This window comes from Moschus berezovskii, chromosome 22 (assembly GCF_049115385.1).
Source record: "Moschus berezovskii isolate FMDL1 chromosome 22, NW_MosBer_1.0, whole genome shotgun sequence".
Lineage (NCBI taxonomy): Eukaryota > Metazoa > Chordata > Mammalia > Artiodactyla > Moschidae > Moschus > Moschus berezovskii.
The window spans coordinates 28,420,979-28,438,386 of record NC_142481.1 but is presented as its reverse complement, the minus strand read 5'-3'; the positions used below and the strand labels follow the sequence as shown (position 1 = coordinate 28,438,386).

At 57.2% G+C, this 17,408-nt stretch overlaps 1 protein-coding gene across 2 annotated transcripts; it reads right to left on the bottom strand.

Moving 5' to 3' along the window:
• Positions 1-66: 66 nt before the first annotated feature.
• On the bottom strand, positions 67-16,395 carry FHOD1 (formin homology 2 domain containing 1). Of its 2 annotated transcripts, XM_055412557.2 has the most exons (24): positions 16,127-16,395; positions 8,115-8,221; positions 7,682-7,746; positions 7,329-7,396; positions 7,147-7,252; positions 6,976-7,070; positions 6,600-6,711; positions 6,419-6,513; positions 6,177-6,320; positions 5,905-6,038; positions 5,608-5,823; positions 5,452-5,475; positions 5,017-5,070; positions 4,080-4,195; positions 3,376-3,992; positions 2,909-3,064; positions 2,508-2,690; positions 2,303-2,422; positions 2,058-2,219; positions 1,264-1,454; positions 980-1,172; positions 737-899; positions 462-662; positions 67-389 (listed from the first exon to the last, which is right to left on the bottom strand). In XM_055412557.2, exons 1-24 carry the CDS (start codon positions 16,325-16,327, stop codon positions 307-309), a joined length of 3,606 nt encoding a protein of 1,201 aa, XP_055268532.1. In that variant the 5' UTR covers positions 16,328-16,395; the 3' UTR covers positions 67-306. The 2 variants fall into 2 exon arrangements, with proteins under 2 accessions (XP_055268532.1, XP_055268533.1); XM_055412558.2 differs by lacking the exons at positions 5,017-5,070; positions 5,452-5,475 and having other exon boundaries at positions 16,127-16,394.
• Between the last annotated feature and the right edge of the window lie 1,013 nt (positions 16,396-17,408).

Genomic DNA, 17,408 nt, shown 5'->3' with positions numbered 1-17,408 from the left:
AGCTAAGGCAGGAACAGCCAGTTCTTTGGAATTTTCTTTTCTGCTGCGTGGTGGGTACCCTGAAGGAAGAAAAAGACTCTTGATTGACTAGGAAAACTTTATTATGCTCCATGCATCCAGGGAGCTCACACATGCACACGCACACCCACACAGGCACACACAGCTAATACTGCTCACGGCACTGGCCACGGGCACAGAGTGGCCCTAGAGTTGAGAAGAGGCCCAGAATTCTGCTTTGGTGCCTCCTCACTGTAGTCTCCTGCACTGCAGGCTGGGGCCCAGATAGGTGTCCTGGAGGCAGCACCTTCACACTTCCAGGCCAGGACCCTTGCTCAGTCCAAGTGCCTGTACCAGATCCTCTCCGAGCCCACTCTTCAGCGTCCGTCTCACTGCAAGACAGAACAGGGTTGGTGGGGCTTGATGGGGTTAAGGTGGGCAGAGGGCCTGTGGGGAATACTCACAGGACTTGCGGTTGCCACGGGAACGCTTGCGTTCCCTAGCAGCTAAGGCACGGGGGCTGCTCTTGGTCACTGACTGCACCAGCAGGTCCATGATCTCATCTGAAGTGTCACTGGGTAAACTGGAGCCTGGAGGTTCTTCCGGGGGTGCAGTGGAGGGCCCCACTGCTGTAGGCGTGACTGGGGAGCTGCTTTGGACCATGCCTGTGGGAGCGAGGTAAAAAGATCAGGCCAGAGTGGCCCCAGAGCCCACTGCCCCCAGCAGCCACTGGTCCCACCTCTGCTGCGACGGCCATGTGTGGCATCCTCAGGCTTGCTGGCCAGCAGACTCTTCATGGTGGCATGACTATCAGCATCACCTTCTCCTGGCCCACTGCTCACAGCCACAGGGACAGACGGCTTGCTGGGGGTTTCCCCAGCCACACCCGAGAACTTCTCTGTCTAGAGAGGGGAAGGGGGTGAATGGGGTATAGAAGAAGAAAACCACGGGGGTGGCAGTCAAGACCGGAAGGCACACCCACCTCGGTGATCATACGTCCCCGGGTCTTGTTGCGCTCACGGTACGTGGCCCGCTTCTGCTGCTGCTGCAGCACCCGGTCCCGGCAGGTTCGATATTCCAGTGCGAACTCCCGCAGTGTGTGGCAGAACTGCATGATGCGGACCTCACGGGCTGCCTCTGCTGTGTAGCCCAGGTACAGCAGGAAGGCGTGGAACCTACATGGGTGGAATGGGGAGAAGGGCTGAGTTCTGCTTGGCGTCTGAGGGATGGTGGTGGCGGTCCCACCTCTCTCTGCAACACCCCCACCTGTTGCAGACACGGCGGTGCACGACCCTCAGCATGGCAACACGGCGGGTACAGTGAGCCAGGAAGTGGGTGAGGCGGGCACGTAGGGCTGGAGCCAGCTCGTGCTTGGCCAGGCTCCGCAGGCTGTCTTCAGCTGCCCGGCTCCGGCGCTCCAGCTGCCCCAGGTTCTCAGTCAGCTGCTCAAAGTCCACCTGGGAAAGCAGGGGGTAAACATGCAGTCCCCCCACAGAAAGATTACCTGAGGCTGCCTCTGTGCTGGGATGGTTAGCCTGGGACCTGAGCAAACAGCAGATCTGACCCCCGCCCTCCAAAAGCTCAGTCTCGTGCAAGAGACCAGCAAGTCCGTGTGGTACAGTAGGGAACAGGTTTGTTGGGATAGTGAAAGTGTTGGCTGTTCTGTCATGTCTAACCCTTTTTGACCCCATGGACTGTAGCCCACCAGGCTCCTCTGCCCATGGAATTCTCCAAGCAAGAGTACTGGAGTGGGTTGCTATTTCCTCCTCAAAGGGATCTTCCCGATCCAGGGATCGAACCTGGGTCTCCTGCATTGCGGGCAAATTCTTTACCATCTGAGCCACGAGGGAAGCCCCTTCTTGGGATAAGTGTCAGCTAAACAGACCCAAAACTGAGTAGGTGTAGCCAGGCCAAGAGAAGAGTGTTTCTGGCAGAGGACAGAGCCCACACACAAGCCTGGAGCCTGAGCAAGCCCTGGCCCAGCAGCTCACTCAGAGGGAGAGAAGTGGTGCTCCCTCACGCCATGGCCAGCTTTAGTCAAGCCTCTGTCAGGTGCTGACCTTGGCACAGCGGGTCAGGGCAGGAATTTCTGAGTAGAGGTCAGAGGAATCAGGTCGGGTCTGGAGCACCAGGGAGCAGAGATGGTGCAGCAGTGACTGTCGGCGCACCGTGTCCTTCACTTCTGACACCTTCTCCAGGTAGCTCAGCTCAAAGCCGCTGCTCTGAAAGGACCCCGTCTGAGCCTGGGTCTGGGCCTGGCTGGCTCCAGAGTGCCGGTGCCCACCCTCATAGGCTCTCAACTCACCTGGGAGCCATTGAGGAAGTTGCCCACAGCCAGCAGGGTGGCCAGGATGCAGCGGAAGGTGGCATTTTGCACCAGTTGTTCCATGCCCACTTTCAAGTCGAACAGTGGCTCTGCAATTTCCTGGTAGGGAAGATTAGGGACTCAGACTACACAGTCATTATGCTCACATGTCCCTACTGCCTGTCCCATCCCATGACCCAAGTACCCGCTCCATGCTGTCATAATCCAGTTTGAAGGCCCAGAGTTGTAGGCGGGCAGCCAGGCCCCCGATGGAGGCGAGAGTCATCAGGAAATTCTCGGCTGGGCCCAAGGGTATGTCAGGATTGGCCAGCTGGGCCTCCTCGATCTTCTGCTGCTCCTCCTCCGTGGGCATCATGGTCAGTAGCTTCTGAGAATGCACCCACCAGCCCACAGAGGCCACTCAGTGCTGGCCTGAGGCCTTGGGTATTGACCTTGACTCCTCCCTAGGTCATTTGTGGCAGTCCCAGAGTCTGAGGACTGCTCTGCAGAAATGCCAAGTCCATGCCCACCACTGGAGGGACAGGAAGTGGCCACCAACCAAAGGAGAGGGCCCAGCTCCCCACACCCCTCACTGTGTATCCCTACCTCGATGCCATCCTTGCTTACGGCAAACTCATCAAAGTTGAGCAGGGCAGCCTTGATCACGTGCACAGGCGGCAGTGTGGTTAGGCCGATGTTGATGGCGTTGCTGCGCTTGGGGTCCAGCACTGTGGTCATTGTACGGCGGCCCTCACCAGCTTTCTTTGACATTGGGGGAAGGGCAGTATAAGATTGGGAAAGGGTCTAACTAGGGCAACAACCTAAGAGGGCACACCAAGGCCCCACTCTCAGTAGCCCAAATAGTGCAATTACCCCACAGCCAGGGCTTTGGGATGTGCAAGGCCTTGGGATGGGCTTAGATGCTAGTTAGGGATGGGCTAAACCCTCACTGAAGGACCTCAGACAAATCCCTCCTCCTTTCTTTGCCTCAGTTTCCCCAGCAGTTCAGACCCTTGAGCTCTGGCTCCCTCCCCTCTCCCCTGGGGTTACCCTGCAGATGAGGTTGTGCTTACCTTGGAAGGCAACACGTCCTTGGCTCGGGACTCAAACAGGTGTTCTAGCCGGGCTGTATCCACTGAGACAGGCTCTAATGAGGCCCACAGGGTGGGGCTGGGCCCAAAGCGACTGCCAGAGCCTCCATGGACTCCAGCCAACTTTAGCTCCCGCCAGAAGAGTTTTACTGTCTTCCTCTTGGTGGGGAGGGCAGGGCCATCAGGTGCTGAGTGGGGAAGAGGGGCAGCAGGGGGTGGGGGTGGGGGTGGGGCTGGTGGGAAGGGGCTTTTGAGGGGTGGGGGAGGTGGAGGCGGAGGAGGTGGGAGGCTTCCAGAGAGCAGGGGTGGTGGGGGCGGTGGGGGTGGGACCCCTTTCTCCGCCTCCACAGACTCCATGTTCAGCATGTCCTGGTCTTCATCCTCCCCCAGATCTGAGAAGTCCAGGTCCCCAATGCAGAGCCTGGGTACACGGGGAGGGAGCTCCCACACAGGCTCAGCCTTGGGGCTTGGTGGGGCCAATGGCTCCTTGGGCTCTGGCTCAAGGCTCTGCTGGGCACGCAGCAGGATTCGGGGGGCAGCACTCTGGGGTGTCCTGGGTGCAGGGGTGGGTTCCTGAGAGTGCCTTGATTCTCGGGTGTCTAGACAAAGGGAAGCAGCTGTCAGTGTCATGTCTTCTCTACAGCAACAGGGCAACGTGGGTGGATACTGCCCACCCACCTACTCACCTGGACGTCCGTCCATATCATCGGGTATGGCTCCGGCCAACGTTTCTGCCCGGCCCTGGGCCAGCGCAGCCTGCTTTTCTGTTTCTGCTGCTGCTACATTCTCCAGGAACCGGGCTCTGGGGGGAGGAACTTGTCAGAGAGGGTGTCTAACATACCCCAGCCCAGGGTGGTGCGCATGCCTTGCTGGGCCCCTGGGCACTGCCGCTACTTGCAGGCACACACAGGGAACAGTCCATGCGCTGAGCAGACCAGGACCTGCCCAAGGTGAGTCCCCACTCAGTCTTCCACATTTGGGGAGGTCACTCCCAACCTAGTACTCCTAGGTCAGCAAATGGGAAAAGTTTTACGTGACATCTAACTTGCAATCTTGCTGTTGTTCATGCTCACTGTTCTGATTCTAGACAAGGACCCTTAGAGCAGGGGAAGGGGCTAGCTGTCCCAATGGCCACACCAGGCTGTCCCTCCCTTGGCAGGTCTGGCAGCTTCCGAGAGCCATGACCAATGCCTAGAAAGGCGCTCAGTTTATGTTGACATAATGAAGGTGATCCCGTCTCTTTTGGCCCCTCCAGCCTCTGCTGGCACGCAGTCTCTGTCCTTCCCTTAGACAGAGGTTGCTCCTCTACCTCCGCACCGCGTAGCACCCTAGGTCCCTCTCCCAGCACTAATCCTGGGCTGAGGATCCAGAATCGGCTCCAGGTTGGGAATTCACATCCTCATCACTGGTCAAAGCTGTTAAGGTGCCACGATTAAAGCACAGGGACCTCTATGACCCCAGTGAACTGTTTTCCAGTGCTTAGTCCTTGGGTATCTGAGGAGGCATAAGTCTGAGAGAGCCCCCCAGCTCTGGCTGCATCAGGCACATGGAACCCCCGCTGGGGGAAGCAATGCTGAAGCCCTGAGCACATGGCAGGCCTGGCAGGCTGGCCTCTGTACTTACTCCAGCCTGGCCTCCCCAGTAGGGACCTGGGGGACAGGTGGGCTCTCAGGGGCCCTGGGTGGAGGGGGATGAGAGGAAGAAATGGTAATTGTGGTGCCTGCTCCACGACACAGCGCCCAGTTGCTCACACCCACACAGAGCTGGGCAGTGACATCAGGGGTCCCTTCCCAGTCACAATGGGAATAGGAGGGAGTGGGGGAGGCGTGATGCGAGGAAACTGGAAATGGAGAGGAGAGACGGACATGACGCAGGACAGGGTGCAGTAAAAGACAAAGACAGCGAAATGAGAGTCACAGTGACAGAGAAACTGAGAGAGAAGGGGGCAGAGAGACACGACATTGACAATACAGGTGGAATGCCGGAAAGAGATGAAGAAAAGCCGCGGGAGGACGAGGTCCAGTCAGAGCCGAACCCCACCCCCCGGCAGTCACTTACCAAACAGGAGCAGTTTGGTGAAGTCTGGAAAGAAAGAGAAAGCACGCGTTTGGCAGAGAAGTTCGGGCAGAGGAGGCGGAGGGCCCGTGGAGGCGCGCAGAGAGGAGGGACAGTTGGAGAGAAGACTCCCGCGACAGCCTGTATCTCCCTACTTACTTGTAGACGCTCCTCTCAGAGGAGCTGTCGGAAGAGGGCGCCACGGAGATGGTAGGAAAGAGGCTCAAGGTGCTATGGAGGCCAGAGGCAGGGCCCACGGGGCTGGAGGCGGGGCTTGGAGGCGGGGCGGGGCCTACGGGGCTGGAGGTGGGGCCGGTCGGCAGGACCGGGCCGGCGGCGGAGGTGGAGACGACCGGAGAGGCGGGGCCTGTGGAGCTGGAGGTGTGGCCGGTCAGGAGGCAGGGCTACTCCTGGCTGATCCACCCCTCCCCAGGCGCCGAGGTAGCTTGTTCTTACCCAGGCTCCGGGGAGCGCACTTCTAGAGATCGGCGGCTCCTCTTGCCCTCCTCTGAGGAAGGCTTTCGGCGGGTGGTGCGCCGCCCACCTGTGACGGCTTCTTCGAGGTCTCCATCCTCCAACCGCAGGGCGTTCTAGCAGAATTGGGCCCAGAAGGGAGTGGCTGAGGCCCAAGTCGATGGGGGTGGGCACCTGGATAATGGCGCCCCCTCTCTTTCCTCCCCTCAGCCCCTCCTTCCCCTCCTGTCTCCGGCCCTGATGGCCCAGCCCACCTCGTAGAGTACAAGTTGGGCTCGCAGGTCGACGTCAGTGCCTGCCTTGCCCAAGTGGCGCTGGACCAGTGCTTCCATGCCCTGCTGCTCCAGTGCATCCGTCACGTCGTAGAAGGAGTCCTGGTCCGGGAGAGCTGCCAGCGTCTGGAGGTCGGGGATAGGAGGGCAAGGCTGAAGATGATGCGGATCAGAGGACAAGCGACTGAGCGGCCCGGGGTGGCCCCTGGCTCCCCACATCCCACCTTATTGATGAGGGTGACAGTGTACACCAGCAGCTCGGGGTCAGCGCCGTTCTTCTCCTCCAGGATGGACACCAAATTGGCCCACGGAGGAGTACCTGCCACCCAGAAAGGGGAGAGGTCACGTGGGAACAAGTAGGAGAGAGGGTTCCCCGCGGTGGAAGAGGGAGGGACAGTCTCTGACCCGTGGTGCTGGCCACAGAGTTGACTGCACGGATGAACAGCGGTGCGTTGCTCTCAGAGTATTCCACGAACACCAGTAGCAGTTTCAGGGCTGTCTTCACCACCAAGCGGGACTGGGGGGAGGGGTCACCACGTGTGAGTGGGGCTGGGACCAGACTTGAGCTGGCTCCTGGTGGGGAGGGGAAAGGGCTCGGGGGGCTGAACCCAGATAGGACAGTCTAAGCAGAAAGAGCCATCTCTAGGACCAGGTGTTGAACTGCCTTTGAGGCTTAGAGGGGCCACAAACCCACTCCATTCCAGCCCACTTTGCTGAGGAAACTTAGGGCCAGAGAGAGGCAGTGGGAAAAGGGTGTGTGGCTGGGTGGAAGGCCACTTACCAGGCTGGCACACAGTGTGTACAGCCACTGCACGGTCTCAGTGTGCGCCACTACCCCCAGCATCCCATCCACAAAGAGCATCAGCTGGCCTAGGGCTGGGGACACAGGGACAAGAAGAGGTCAGTAAGGGGTCACTGAAGGCAGGAATCGTGGGAGAGGGGTGGGGCTGACCTCGGAGGATGTAGCTCTGGTAGTTGTGGTCAGCAGCAGCGCCCACACGGATCAGGCAACTCAGCCCCTCAGAGTGCACGAATTCAGGCACCAGGTCCTTGTCCTCCTGGGGCACCAAGGGGGAGTTTAGGGGGGTTGGGCTCAGCCTGGATGCCCACCCCCAGCCCACCTCTGAGCCTCACCTGGAAGATCTGCTTTAGTGAGAAGAGGGAGCGGCGGAGCTCAGGGCCACTGGAGCCATACAATTTTTCTGCAAGGGGTAGGTGGGCATGGAAATCTCAAGGGGACACAGACAGTCTCTTCTACTGGGACACAACCACAACTCCCCAACTCTGGGCAACACCTATCACAGTCTAGCAGCTGCCCTGGCCCTGGGAGAAGGGGTCAGGACAGGAATGGGAGGGGAAACACATCCTGTCTCTCATCTGTCCTGTCCACTGTCCAGCACAGGCCTGAAAGAAACTGAGCCAACTGGGAAGTGGGGTGTATGAGGGGGGTATAATTGCTGGATATGCTGATGTCCTCACACACTCACCTAAGATGGCATTGACCCTCACGGAGAGCTGGGTCCGCAGGATCAGAGTAGGCTTCCGCCCTTTGCTGGAATCAAGTAGCCCAGTCAGCAGTTCTCTGCCCTTTCCTCGGGGTCCCTCCATCCAGGCCAAGGCAGCCAAAGACCTCCCCGCATGCCAACCCTGGCCCAACTTCTTCCTCGCCAGCTGCTTCTCCGAGCCCAGGGGTTGTCCACATCTCAGGTATGTGGGTGAGCCCCCACTCCCATCCCAGGCAGCAGATAACACTGGCCAGGCCTTGGGATTCCCCTGGCATGGTTCCCCTGGGCAGCAGGAGGTGACCCACAGCCCTGGCTAGAGATCAGGTGTCTTGGCCGCTGACTCCTGAGCCAGCCCCTCCAGCATGGCGGCAAGGGTGGGAGCCAGCCTCGCCTTCGTGACCCCATCCGCTCTGACCTGATCTCTTCAAAGAAGCCCTCCAACATCTCCCGCTGCTCTTCCAGGGACAGCTCAGGGTCCAGGTAATATCCAGACGGAGACACTTGCAGGGCACAGTCCTCGAGCTAGGGGCAAAGGGACCAGCTGTCAGGGCTGGGGAAGAGGTGGCAGGAGTATGCATGGAGACCCCATGACCTCCTACCTACCCCCCAGGGTACTGGCAGAGGCCTGCACTGCAGCCACACATTCCCTGAGCAGTCAGTTCTCTTGGGCCTACTATGTGCAAAACCCACGCAAAGAGCTTTCTCATGGCTCACACCTACCCAGTTTTTTAGGTTTCTGATTAGATAATGCTTTTTTGGGGCTGTGCCCGTGCAACTTGTAGAATCTTAGTTCCCCAATCAGAGTTTGAACTTGTACTCTAGGCAGTGAAAAAATGCAGAGTCCTAACCACTGAACCACCAGGGAACTCTCAGATAATGCCTTTTGGCAAAGCCTTCTTGGACTCCTCTAGCCATTGCTATGCAAATCCCTCCAGCCCTCCTGTGGACCCTCCTCTGAGGCTTTCCACATGGCATCAGCACATCCTAGGTACTAGGATCCCTCCCCACTAACTGTGAGTACTCTGAGTCCAGGCACCATGTCTGTCTTGTCCATACGACATCTTCAGAGCCTAGCACACACTTGGGGCACAGCAAATGCTCCCTAAATGGTTGTTGAGCTAATGCATGTGAATGAGGAAGGGGGATGGAGACAAGATAGGAGGAAGTTCCTGCCTTCAAGGAAGTTCACAGCTCTGTGGGGTGATAAGTTGCAGCCACAAGCATTCAAGTCCAAGGAGAAAGTGTTAAGAATGCTGGGAGAAAAAAAAAAAAAAAAAGAATGCTGGGAGGTGCAAACCCAGCTCAGGGAGGGATGTGTGTCACCCCAAGTCAAGACAGTGAGAAGAAGGGCTCCCAGTCCCTCCAGGCCTGAGGGTCTTTGCTCTATCCCCAAGTGGGCTATAGTCCCCACAGTTCAGATCAGTTGCTCAGTTGATGCAAAGACTCAGACAGTCCCCACGGTCCTAGCTAAACCTCAGAGGCCTCCAAGAGGCCTACTGAGCACCAGATTTTAGGGTGTAACTCAGTCAGCCTACTGAGGGCTGCCCTGGTGGCTCAGACAATAAAGAATCTACCTGCTATACAGGAGACCTGGGTTCCATTCCTGGGTCAGGACGATTCCCTGGAGAAGGAGATGGCAACCCACTCCAGTATTCTTGCCTGGAGAATTCCATGGACAGAGGAGCCTGGCAGGCTACAGTCTATGGGGTGGCGAAGAGTCGGACATGACTGAGTGACTAACGCTTTCACTTTCACAGTCAGCCTATAGTGGGTCCCTGGAACCTGAAGTGTAACAATAAAGTATATGCTCCATCCAGTGAGTTCACTGCCCATGCCTCCCACCCACCCGAGCCTGGCTCCACACAATTACCACTGGGACCACCACCACCAGGCAGGATGCTTGGCCCCTTGAGAAATGCCAGTAGAGAAGCCTAGTGAGGTGACTCCTGAGAGTCTGAGGGCAGCGCTGTGCCTCTCCTTGCCACCTCCTCCATAGCACCATGCCAGTGTGCAGGGCTCAGCTAAATTCTCTTGACTTGAGAGGCCCAGGGAAAGGCCACCTCTGGAGAGGCAGGGCGTCTTCTGGCCTCCATCTTACTGGGCAAGTCAACCTCAACATGTGTCCTGTTGTTCTGTCAGCCCTGCCCTTCTCTGGACCCAGGCCAAGGCTTCCAGCTGCCCTCAGTCCCATGGGGTTAAGGGAGTCTGGCTCCTGCCCCGTCCTGCCTCCGCTTAGTATTCTTGCTCATGCCTGAGAGCCTGACCCCGCTCCTTCCTGGCAGTTCAGCCTGTAAGGCCCTTGGGTGACACCCCCCCTCCCTGGGTTCCTGTGTGGGACATGGGACATAGGACAAACACTCCAGCCTGTTCTGTCCCACTTCCTGCTTGGCTGCCTGCCCTCCCCTGGGCGCCTTGGGCGGGCCTGGCCTCTCTCCCCTCCCTGGGAGCAGAGTCATCCTCTCCAGGGCCTACTGGGAATGGGCCCTGCGATAGAGAGGCAAGGCCCCAGGGCTGAGGTACTTTGTCTGGGGCCAGCTCAGCTGAGGGCAGTCCCACGTTTCTCCTGATCCCTCTTCTCACACAGTGACTCAGCAGCCACCCTACTCCACCCCCAGCCAGGCACAGCCACATCTCCTTCCACTTTGGACTGGAGGACTCTGGGACCCCAATGCCACAACCCCCGTTCAGAGATCCCTCAAATCACGCACATATAGAAGAGCTCATTCATTCAAATATTCATGAATCTGGCTGGTTTTAGGTGCTCAGGACACACCAGGGAACAAGCTACTGCCTCTGCCTTCCCTGTCTTCCAACTCTGTTGGGGAGGTAGGCAGGTCTGACTCAGAAAAAGGTCACAAATAAATGTAGAAGCACAGCCTTGGGTGCTAGAGGAGACTGTGAAGGTAAACACCGGAGGGATGAGCAGATTATGCCTGGTAGCAGCTCACACACCCAAGTATATGGTCAGGCAGGGTGTACACACACACACACACAGACACACACTCTACTGGCTGTGCACAGGTGAGCACACCCACAGAAAGCTCTCTTCCCCTTCTGCAGGCACGCATCCAGGCTCTAATTCTGTGAGCTGAGAATGGCCCTTTCCTTTCAGAACCCCTGGGATGCCCCCATCCCTTTGGGGCAGGGTCCTGAAGACTGAATGCTCCAGCACCCCCCGCCTCCTCAGATGAGCCCCTTTCTGTAATGGTAGCCATGGCTCTTCCAGCCACTTCACCTGTCTTATCCTGCCTAGGCCCCAGTTCTTAGGGGGAGGTCCAGAGCCTCTAGGATGATTCCCCCCTCCCCACCCACTTCTAGCTGTCTGTTCGGGGCAGATGGGGGGGCGGGGTCAAGCAAGCTGCAAAGAGCGGAGTCTTCCTGACAGCTGGGTGCTGCTTGTCCCTTACAGCCCTGGCCCCTTCCTGGGGTCACCCTTCTGAGCGCCAACCCTCTGGACCTTGTTTCTCACACCCTGGGGCCGGGCCAGCCTGGAGGCAGCCCAAACTCTGGTCCCTGCTGACAGTGCTTGGGGTCAGCACAGGGTGAGCATAGGCCCATATCTCGGATTGCCTCCGGGCTCTTGTCTTCCTCACTTCTCTGATGCTTGCCTTGGGGCGGAGGCTCCCAGCTCCAGCTCATTTTTCTCTATTTATTTACTTATTGAGGTATTGATTTTACAATATTGTATAAGTTTCAGGTGTACAACGTAGCAATCCATAATTTGTAAAGAGTATACTTGGGAATTCCCTGGTGGTCCAGTGGTTAGGACTCCAAGCTTTCACTACTGAGGGCCCCAGTTCAACCACTGGTTATCCCATAAGCCGTGTGGTACAGCCAAAAAAAAAAAGATTAAATTTTATTTAAAGTTATTATAAAATACTAGCTATATTCCCTGTGCTGTACTATATATTCTTGTGCATGCAACCATGCATGCTCAGTCACTCAGTTATGTCTGACACTTTGTGACCCTATGGACTGTAGCCTGCCAAACTCCTCAGTCCATGGGATTCTCCAGGCAAGAATACTAGAGTGGGTTGCCATGCCCTCCTCCCGGGGATCTTCCTGACTCAGGGATCGAATCCAGGTCTCCTCCATTACAGGTGGATTCTTTACCATCTGAGCCATTGAGGAAGACTTTGTAACTTATTTTACATATAGCAGCTTGTACCTTTTAATCTCCTACCTCTGTCTTGCCCACTTTTCTCTTCATTCCTTGGACTCAGGCTTTTCTGGCAGCTCAAACCAACTTGTCACATATGGTTTTACATTCAGGGGCAAGTTTAGGGGACCATGGTGTCTACTCCCCAATAGTTTTCATAACAGTATAATTGGGTGAGAATGCTAGGGGCAAGGAAGATGGAAAAAAGTGAAGAATTACACGCTGAAGGATTCTTGTTTTAGGAAATAATTTAACTATCTGTTTCTTCTCCTTTCCTAAGATCCTGTGTTCTGATGTTTTCTATTTTGTTAATATGGTGTATCACATGATTGATTTGTGAAGAATCCTTGCATCCTTGGGGAAAAACCCACTTGATGGTGGTGCATGATCCTTTTAATGTGTTGTTGGATTCTATTTGATAGTATTTTGTTGAGGATTTTAGCATCTATGTTCATCAGTGATACTGACCTGTAATTTTCTTTCCTCCCTTTTATCTTGGTTCTCCAATTGGACTTGGCTTCCTGAATGAGATGACATGAATGGGCCTTGAGGGTGGGAGCCTGCATTTGTTATGCCTTCTCTGTGCCACATACTGGACTGCCTGGTGCCTTGATTCTCCTGATAATCCTTCTATAGGTGAGGAAACCAAGGCTCAGAAATTCTGTGAATTTGCCCCAGGTTGCACAATCAGGAATGGAACCAGGGCTCCCTGAACTGATCTTGGGTTCATGGACTTTGGAAATGCTCCAGGGAATCTTGGCGGGGTGGTGGAGTGAGGGCTGGGGCCTGCGGGGTTGCCAAGGGCTGGAGAATGCCCCTCAGCTTTCTGAACTGTGCAAATACCCCAAACTGGTCCTCCCAGTTCCGGCAAGGGAACACGAATGAACACACACACATCATACCTGCTGGGGTAACAGGGCCTACTTCTGCCAGGACCAAGTGAAGAATTGGTCCCCCATGAATGGGGTCCCTTACCAGGCTGCAGCCCAGAATGAACAGCAAATTGGACATGCTGGCCCCAGGGAAAGTTGTGGGGAGACCATGACTCATGCTCACATCACAATCTTCTACAGTCTCCCAAAGAGATCTCCAAAGGGCTCAGTTGAACACCAGAGCACCCCATCTTATTAAGAATCCTCTGGGACCCTGCCACATGGTTCCTGTCCCAGAAGGTCAGGTTCACACTTTAGCCCCTTTGCCACGGCTGCTCCTGAGGGGTAAACTGAGGCTGGAGTAGGGAAGGGCAAGGTCAGGAAACAAGTACCACACCTGTTCCCCTGCAATGTTTAGCCACAGCTGGGGAAACAAAGTTGCTGGGAATGAACAGATTTCTAGGGCCATCTCTGCTGCTAGGAATGGGGGCCCCTTTGGCCTTCGCATTAGGGTCAGAGCAGTACCCAGGTCCCTCTGCCTGGAGCCCAGGGAGAAGGAAGTCTGTACCATCCCAGATGTGGCAGTGCCTTGGGATATCAGGGAGGGGCTCTGGGGGCAGGCCCAGAAGGGCAAAGGGTAGCAAGGAGGGTGGGACTGGGCAGCTTTGGGTAAAGAAGATGAGTCAGGGCCAGAGGGCTAGGTTCTCCCCTGGGCTCCAGCACAGAGTGGAGACAGATCCCCTGAGTACCCCTGGGGACACTACACATGACCCAAGGCACTGCCTGGACACACCCCCACCCTCCACCTCCCCAGGGCCAGGAGATGAGTCACAGGCTGTGGCCAGGAGCTTCCTCCTAGACTGGGAGGAAATGAGCAAGGCCTTCTCAAACCTGAAAATTCTGAACATTGAAAAAGGAAGCCCTGGGGGGGCGGGGGCCGGGACTCTATAGGCTAGCCACAGCCCAATGGGGTGTGTGGGGTGGAGCCCAGAGAGAAAGTGGGTTGGGCCTCTGTCCCTTCCCGGGGATTGGACTGGGTCTGCAGGGTTGAAGGGTGTCAGTGCCCAGAGTTGGGGGGATGGGGGCAGAAGTCGCTTGGCTGTGAACTATTCTCCTGCTGGACAACTGTGCAGAGGATGAAGCAGTGAGCCTCTTTCTACAGCCTGGGATGGGGAGGCCTGGGTTTTGGGGCCACCTCTCCCATCTAGAGAGCTGTGGATTCAGGCCTGAGTCATGTCTGTGCCCCTGGGGCACCACTTCCAGGACTAGGGGAGGGACCAGTTGTTGACATTTCCTACAAGGAGGAGCCCTGCTCTCTGACGTCCCTGCCCCTACCCTATTCTCAGCCCTTCTTCCTCTGGCCTTCTATTCTGGGGCTGTGGTCACAGTTTATATCTGGGATATGCACATCACAGTGCATCTGACCATTCCTGGCAGAGATGCCAGCCCCAGGGAGTCCTGGCTCTAGGCACAGTGGTAACCCAGTGTCTGGGCCCCCTATCCTGCCTGTGGGGGATATGGCAGTCCTCAGGTAGACCAAGTGGGAAATCATGAAAGTGGGGATATCAGAAAGGACTGAGGTGGGAGTTACTTAACATGTTATCCTCGTGCTTCCTTCCCAGGTGGAGCAGTGGTAAAATAATCCACCTGCCAATGCAGGATACACAAGAGATGAGGGTTTGATCCCTGGGTCAGGAAGATCCCCTAGAGTAGGAAAATGGCAACCTGCTCTAGTATTCCTGCCTAGAAAATGCCATGGACAGAGGAGCCTGGCAGGCTACAATCCAAGAGGTCACAAAGATCTGGACACAACTGAGCACACACAAAAAACATATTAATCCCAGTTCTCAGCTAGGGAGCAGAGAACAGAGGGCAGAGCACCTGGTGAGGGGGTGGTGGTGATGGGTCTCTAAATGAGAGGGAGAAGTAAGGGGTAATTCTGATCCTCCCAAGCTTGCCCCTGATTGGAGAAGGGGTCTTAAGGCTAAGCTGTGTCCTCCAGTAGCAGGGGGGTGGGAGGAATACTATGTTCCCTGTCGTGCTCCAGGCTTATTTCAGTACTAGGAGTTCCAGGAGTCTGGAGGCAGGAACCTGGCCTCAGTTCAGCTCCCCTCTCTCCCCAGCGCCCGTTCTGAATGGGAGGTGGCTTCTGCTGGAGGTGCTTCTTTTAGGTCCACTGCGGTATGCTCCTTTGAACAGTGCAGAACAAGGAGGAGTCACATCAGAAGTCTGGAGAGGGCAATGCGGTGCTATCTTCAATCCTTGTCCTTGAAGCCTGAGCTCCGCTCAGACACGCGCCACTCCCCAGGCCGAGTCTCAGCGCTTCTCCCGCCCGCGCTCGGAGGCGGGGCAGGCCCGCAGCGCTAGGAATGCAGGCTGGGGGCCTGGCGCCTGGGGCACATTCCAGGGGAGACCCCAGGCCCAGGGGGCAAGTTTGCGCAACTCGGCGCCCAGCTAAGCCTGGGAGCAAGGGAGGACACTTCCACCAACTCTCACTTCACCACTCGTGCCGACTGGCTGGCGAGGCACCCTGGGAGGTGGTGATGTGCCTCCCAGAGTCCTGGCCCGGAAACCGAGTGCGCCGGAAAGGGCTGCCTGCGGGGGACTGAGCGCGCCGAGCAGGAGGGGAGGTAGGGCGAGCCATCTGCAAAAGGGCCTCTCCCGGCACCGTGCACGAGTAGGCTCTGGGGTGTAGGCAAACTAGGCCAGGCCGACGGTTTAAAATTAGCCCGGCTCGCTACTTCCCTTCCAGCCCCCGGCCGGCGGCTGCTGCGGAGATGGTGGGGGCGGTGACTTAAAGGGCTTTTCCACCAGTGCAGCCTCCCGCGCTCAGGATGTCCTGGGCCAGGCCGCTTCCAGGGAACTCCCCTCACCCAGTGGTCTCACCTCCGCCCGCACTCCCTAGCGGGGCCTCACTCGGCACGGACAGCAATCAATCGGGCAGGACCCAATCCTGCCTCAAGACACCTCCGGTGGCCCGCCCCGGGCCCGCCCCTCCTCGTGGTCCCGCCCCCACCTCACCTAAAGCAGGTGAAAGCTGCTCCATCCTCAGCTGAGTCTTCTAGGACCGCTACCACCCAAACGCCCACGCTACCCCCATGCAGAGCAGGCGGGCGGGCAGGGAGCGGACCCCGAGCACCTCCCCAGGTGGGCCTCATTTCGAAGGGCAGCCTGGGTGCCGCAGAGTACAAGCTTTCATCTCCCTTCTTCAGTTTCCCTCAACTCGAAAGGCGTTTCCCACCGGTCGGGCAACGTGTACCTTGGGTGCCCAGCCCAAAACTTTCCCGGAGGAGCGCACCCGCTTGCTTCAGCCTCTCCTCGAGAGGCTCCCAAAAGCTTGCATGGAGCCGATCCTGAGCCATCAGTCGCCCCCAATCTTTCTCCGGCTCCCCTCACCTTGAGCGGTGCCCCCAGCAGGCGGTGCAGGGCGGGTATCTGCGCGCCCAGGGGCAGCGCCCCGTCCAGGCTGCAGGTGGGGGCCCGACGCGGCTCCGGGAAGTTGGCACATGCGAAAGGGTCGGTGTCCTCTAGGTACTGCACCCGTACGGTCACCAGTGGCACAGGCTCCCCTTCCCCGCGGTCTTCCTCACCCGCCATGGCTCCGCCACTGGCTGCCTCCGGGCGGGTCCCGGCCGCGCCGCCGCTTCTACTCAACTAGTTTGCTGTCTAGGCGGGGCCGGGCAGGACGCCGAGGAAGGGGGGCGGGGCCGAGGAAGGAGGTGGAGCCAATACTGGTCTCGGGACACGCGGGGTCGGGGGCAGTACTGCGGTTGGTGGAGCTTGCAGCCAGTCACTCAGGGGGCGTGATCGTGGTCCCGTTAGTTCACAGGCTAGTCCCGGGAAAACCCGAGCTCGCGCGTCCCCCCACCCACTGCGAGAGCGCGCAGAGCGCCGAGAGGCTTTCTTTGGGCTTGGGGGCGGTGAGGCTGTGCTCTCTTGAGAGACTGCTAGGGCAAGATGGGGGTGGAAGTTTCTTCAGATGGTGGCCCGCTAGGTCTGCCTAGGTTTAGGGACCAGAAGGTCCTGATTACTTTCAGCTGAGGTTTGAAGTGGATAGGCGTTCTTCATTTCGAGGAAGCAGGGAGATGTGTCCCTTTCAGTTTGGAGCAAGAAGTGAAAATAGATTACACTCAATTCAAAGGAGGAGGTGGGATGATTTACCCTTAGTTGTAGAAGAAAGAGGGACGGGTACTCTTAATTCTGGGAAAAGGATAGAATGACTCAGTTTGGCCGCGAGGTAGAACACGTTACCCTCAGTTTGTGGGAAGAACAGGGATGCGTTGTGCTTCAATGAAAAGGGGAAACGGTCCTTTTCAGTTTAGGGCGAGATAAGCCGAATGCCCCTTCAGGTTTGGGAAAAAGATTGAGTGAATTCCTTTTAGTTTGAAGGGAATCGATAGGCTGGGGTTTTCGTAGTTTAGGGAAGAAGATACGTTCTCTTTATTGTCTCATGGAAAGGGTGAGAAGAGTTCACTGTAGTTTAAGGGAAAGGGAGGCTGGTTGCCCCCTCGATTTGGTGAATGAAGAGGAAGAGACTCCTCCTCAGCCTGAGATGAACTCGGCCCAATCTGGGCCTTGGGGTTTCTGGGGACGATGGGGACAGTTGTCCCTCACGGCTTTCTAAAAGGGCCTAGTGCGCGTGCGCAGCTCTGGTCTGAGCGCGGGGCCCGAAGGGGTC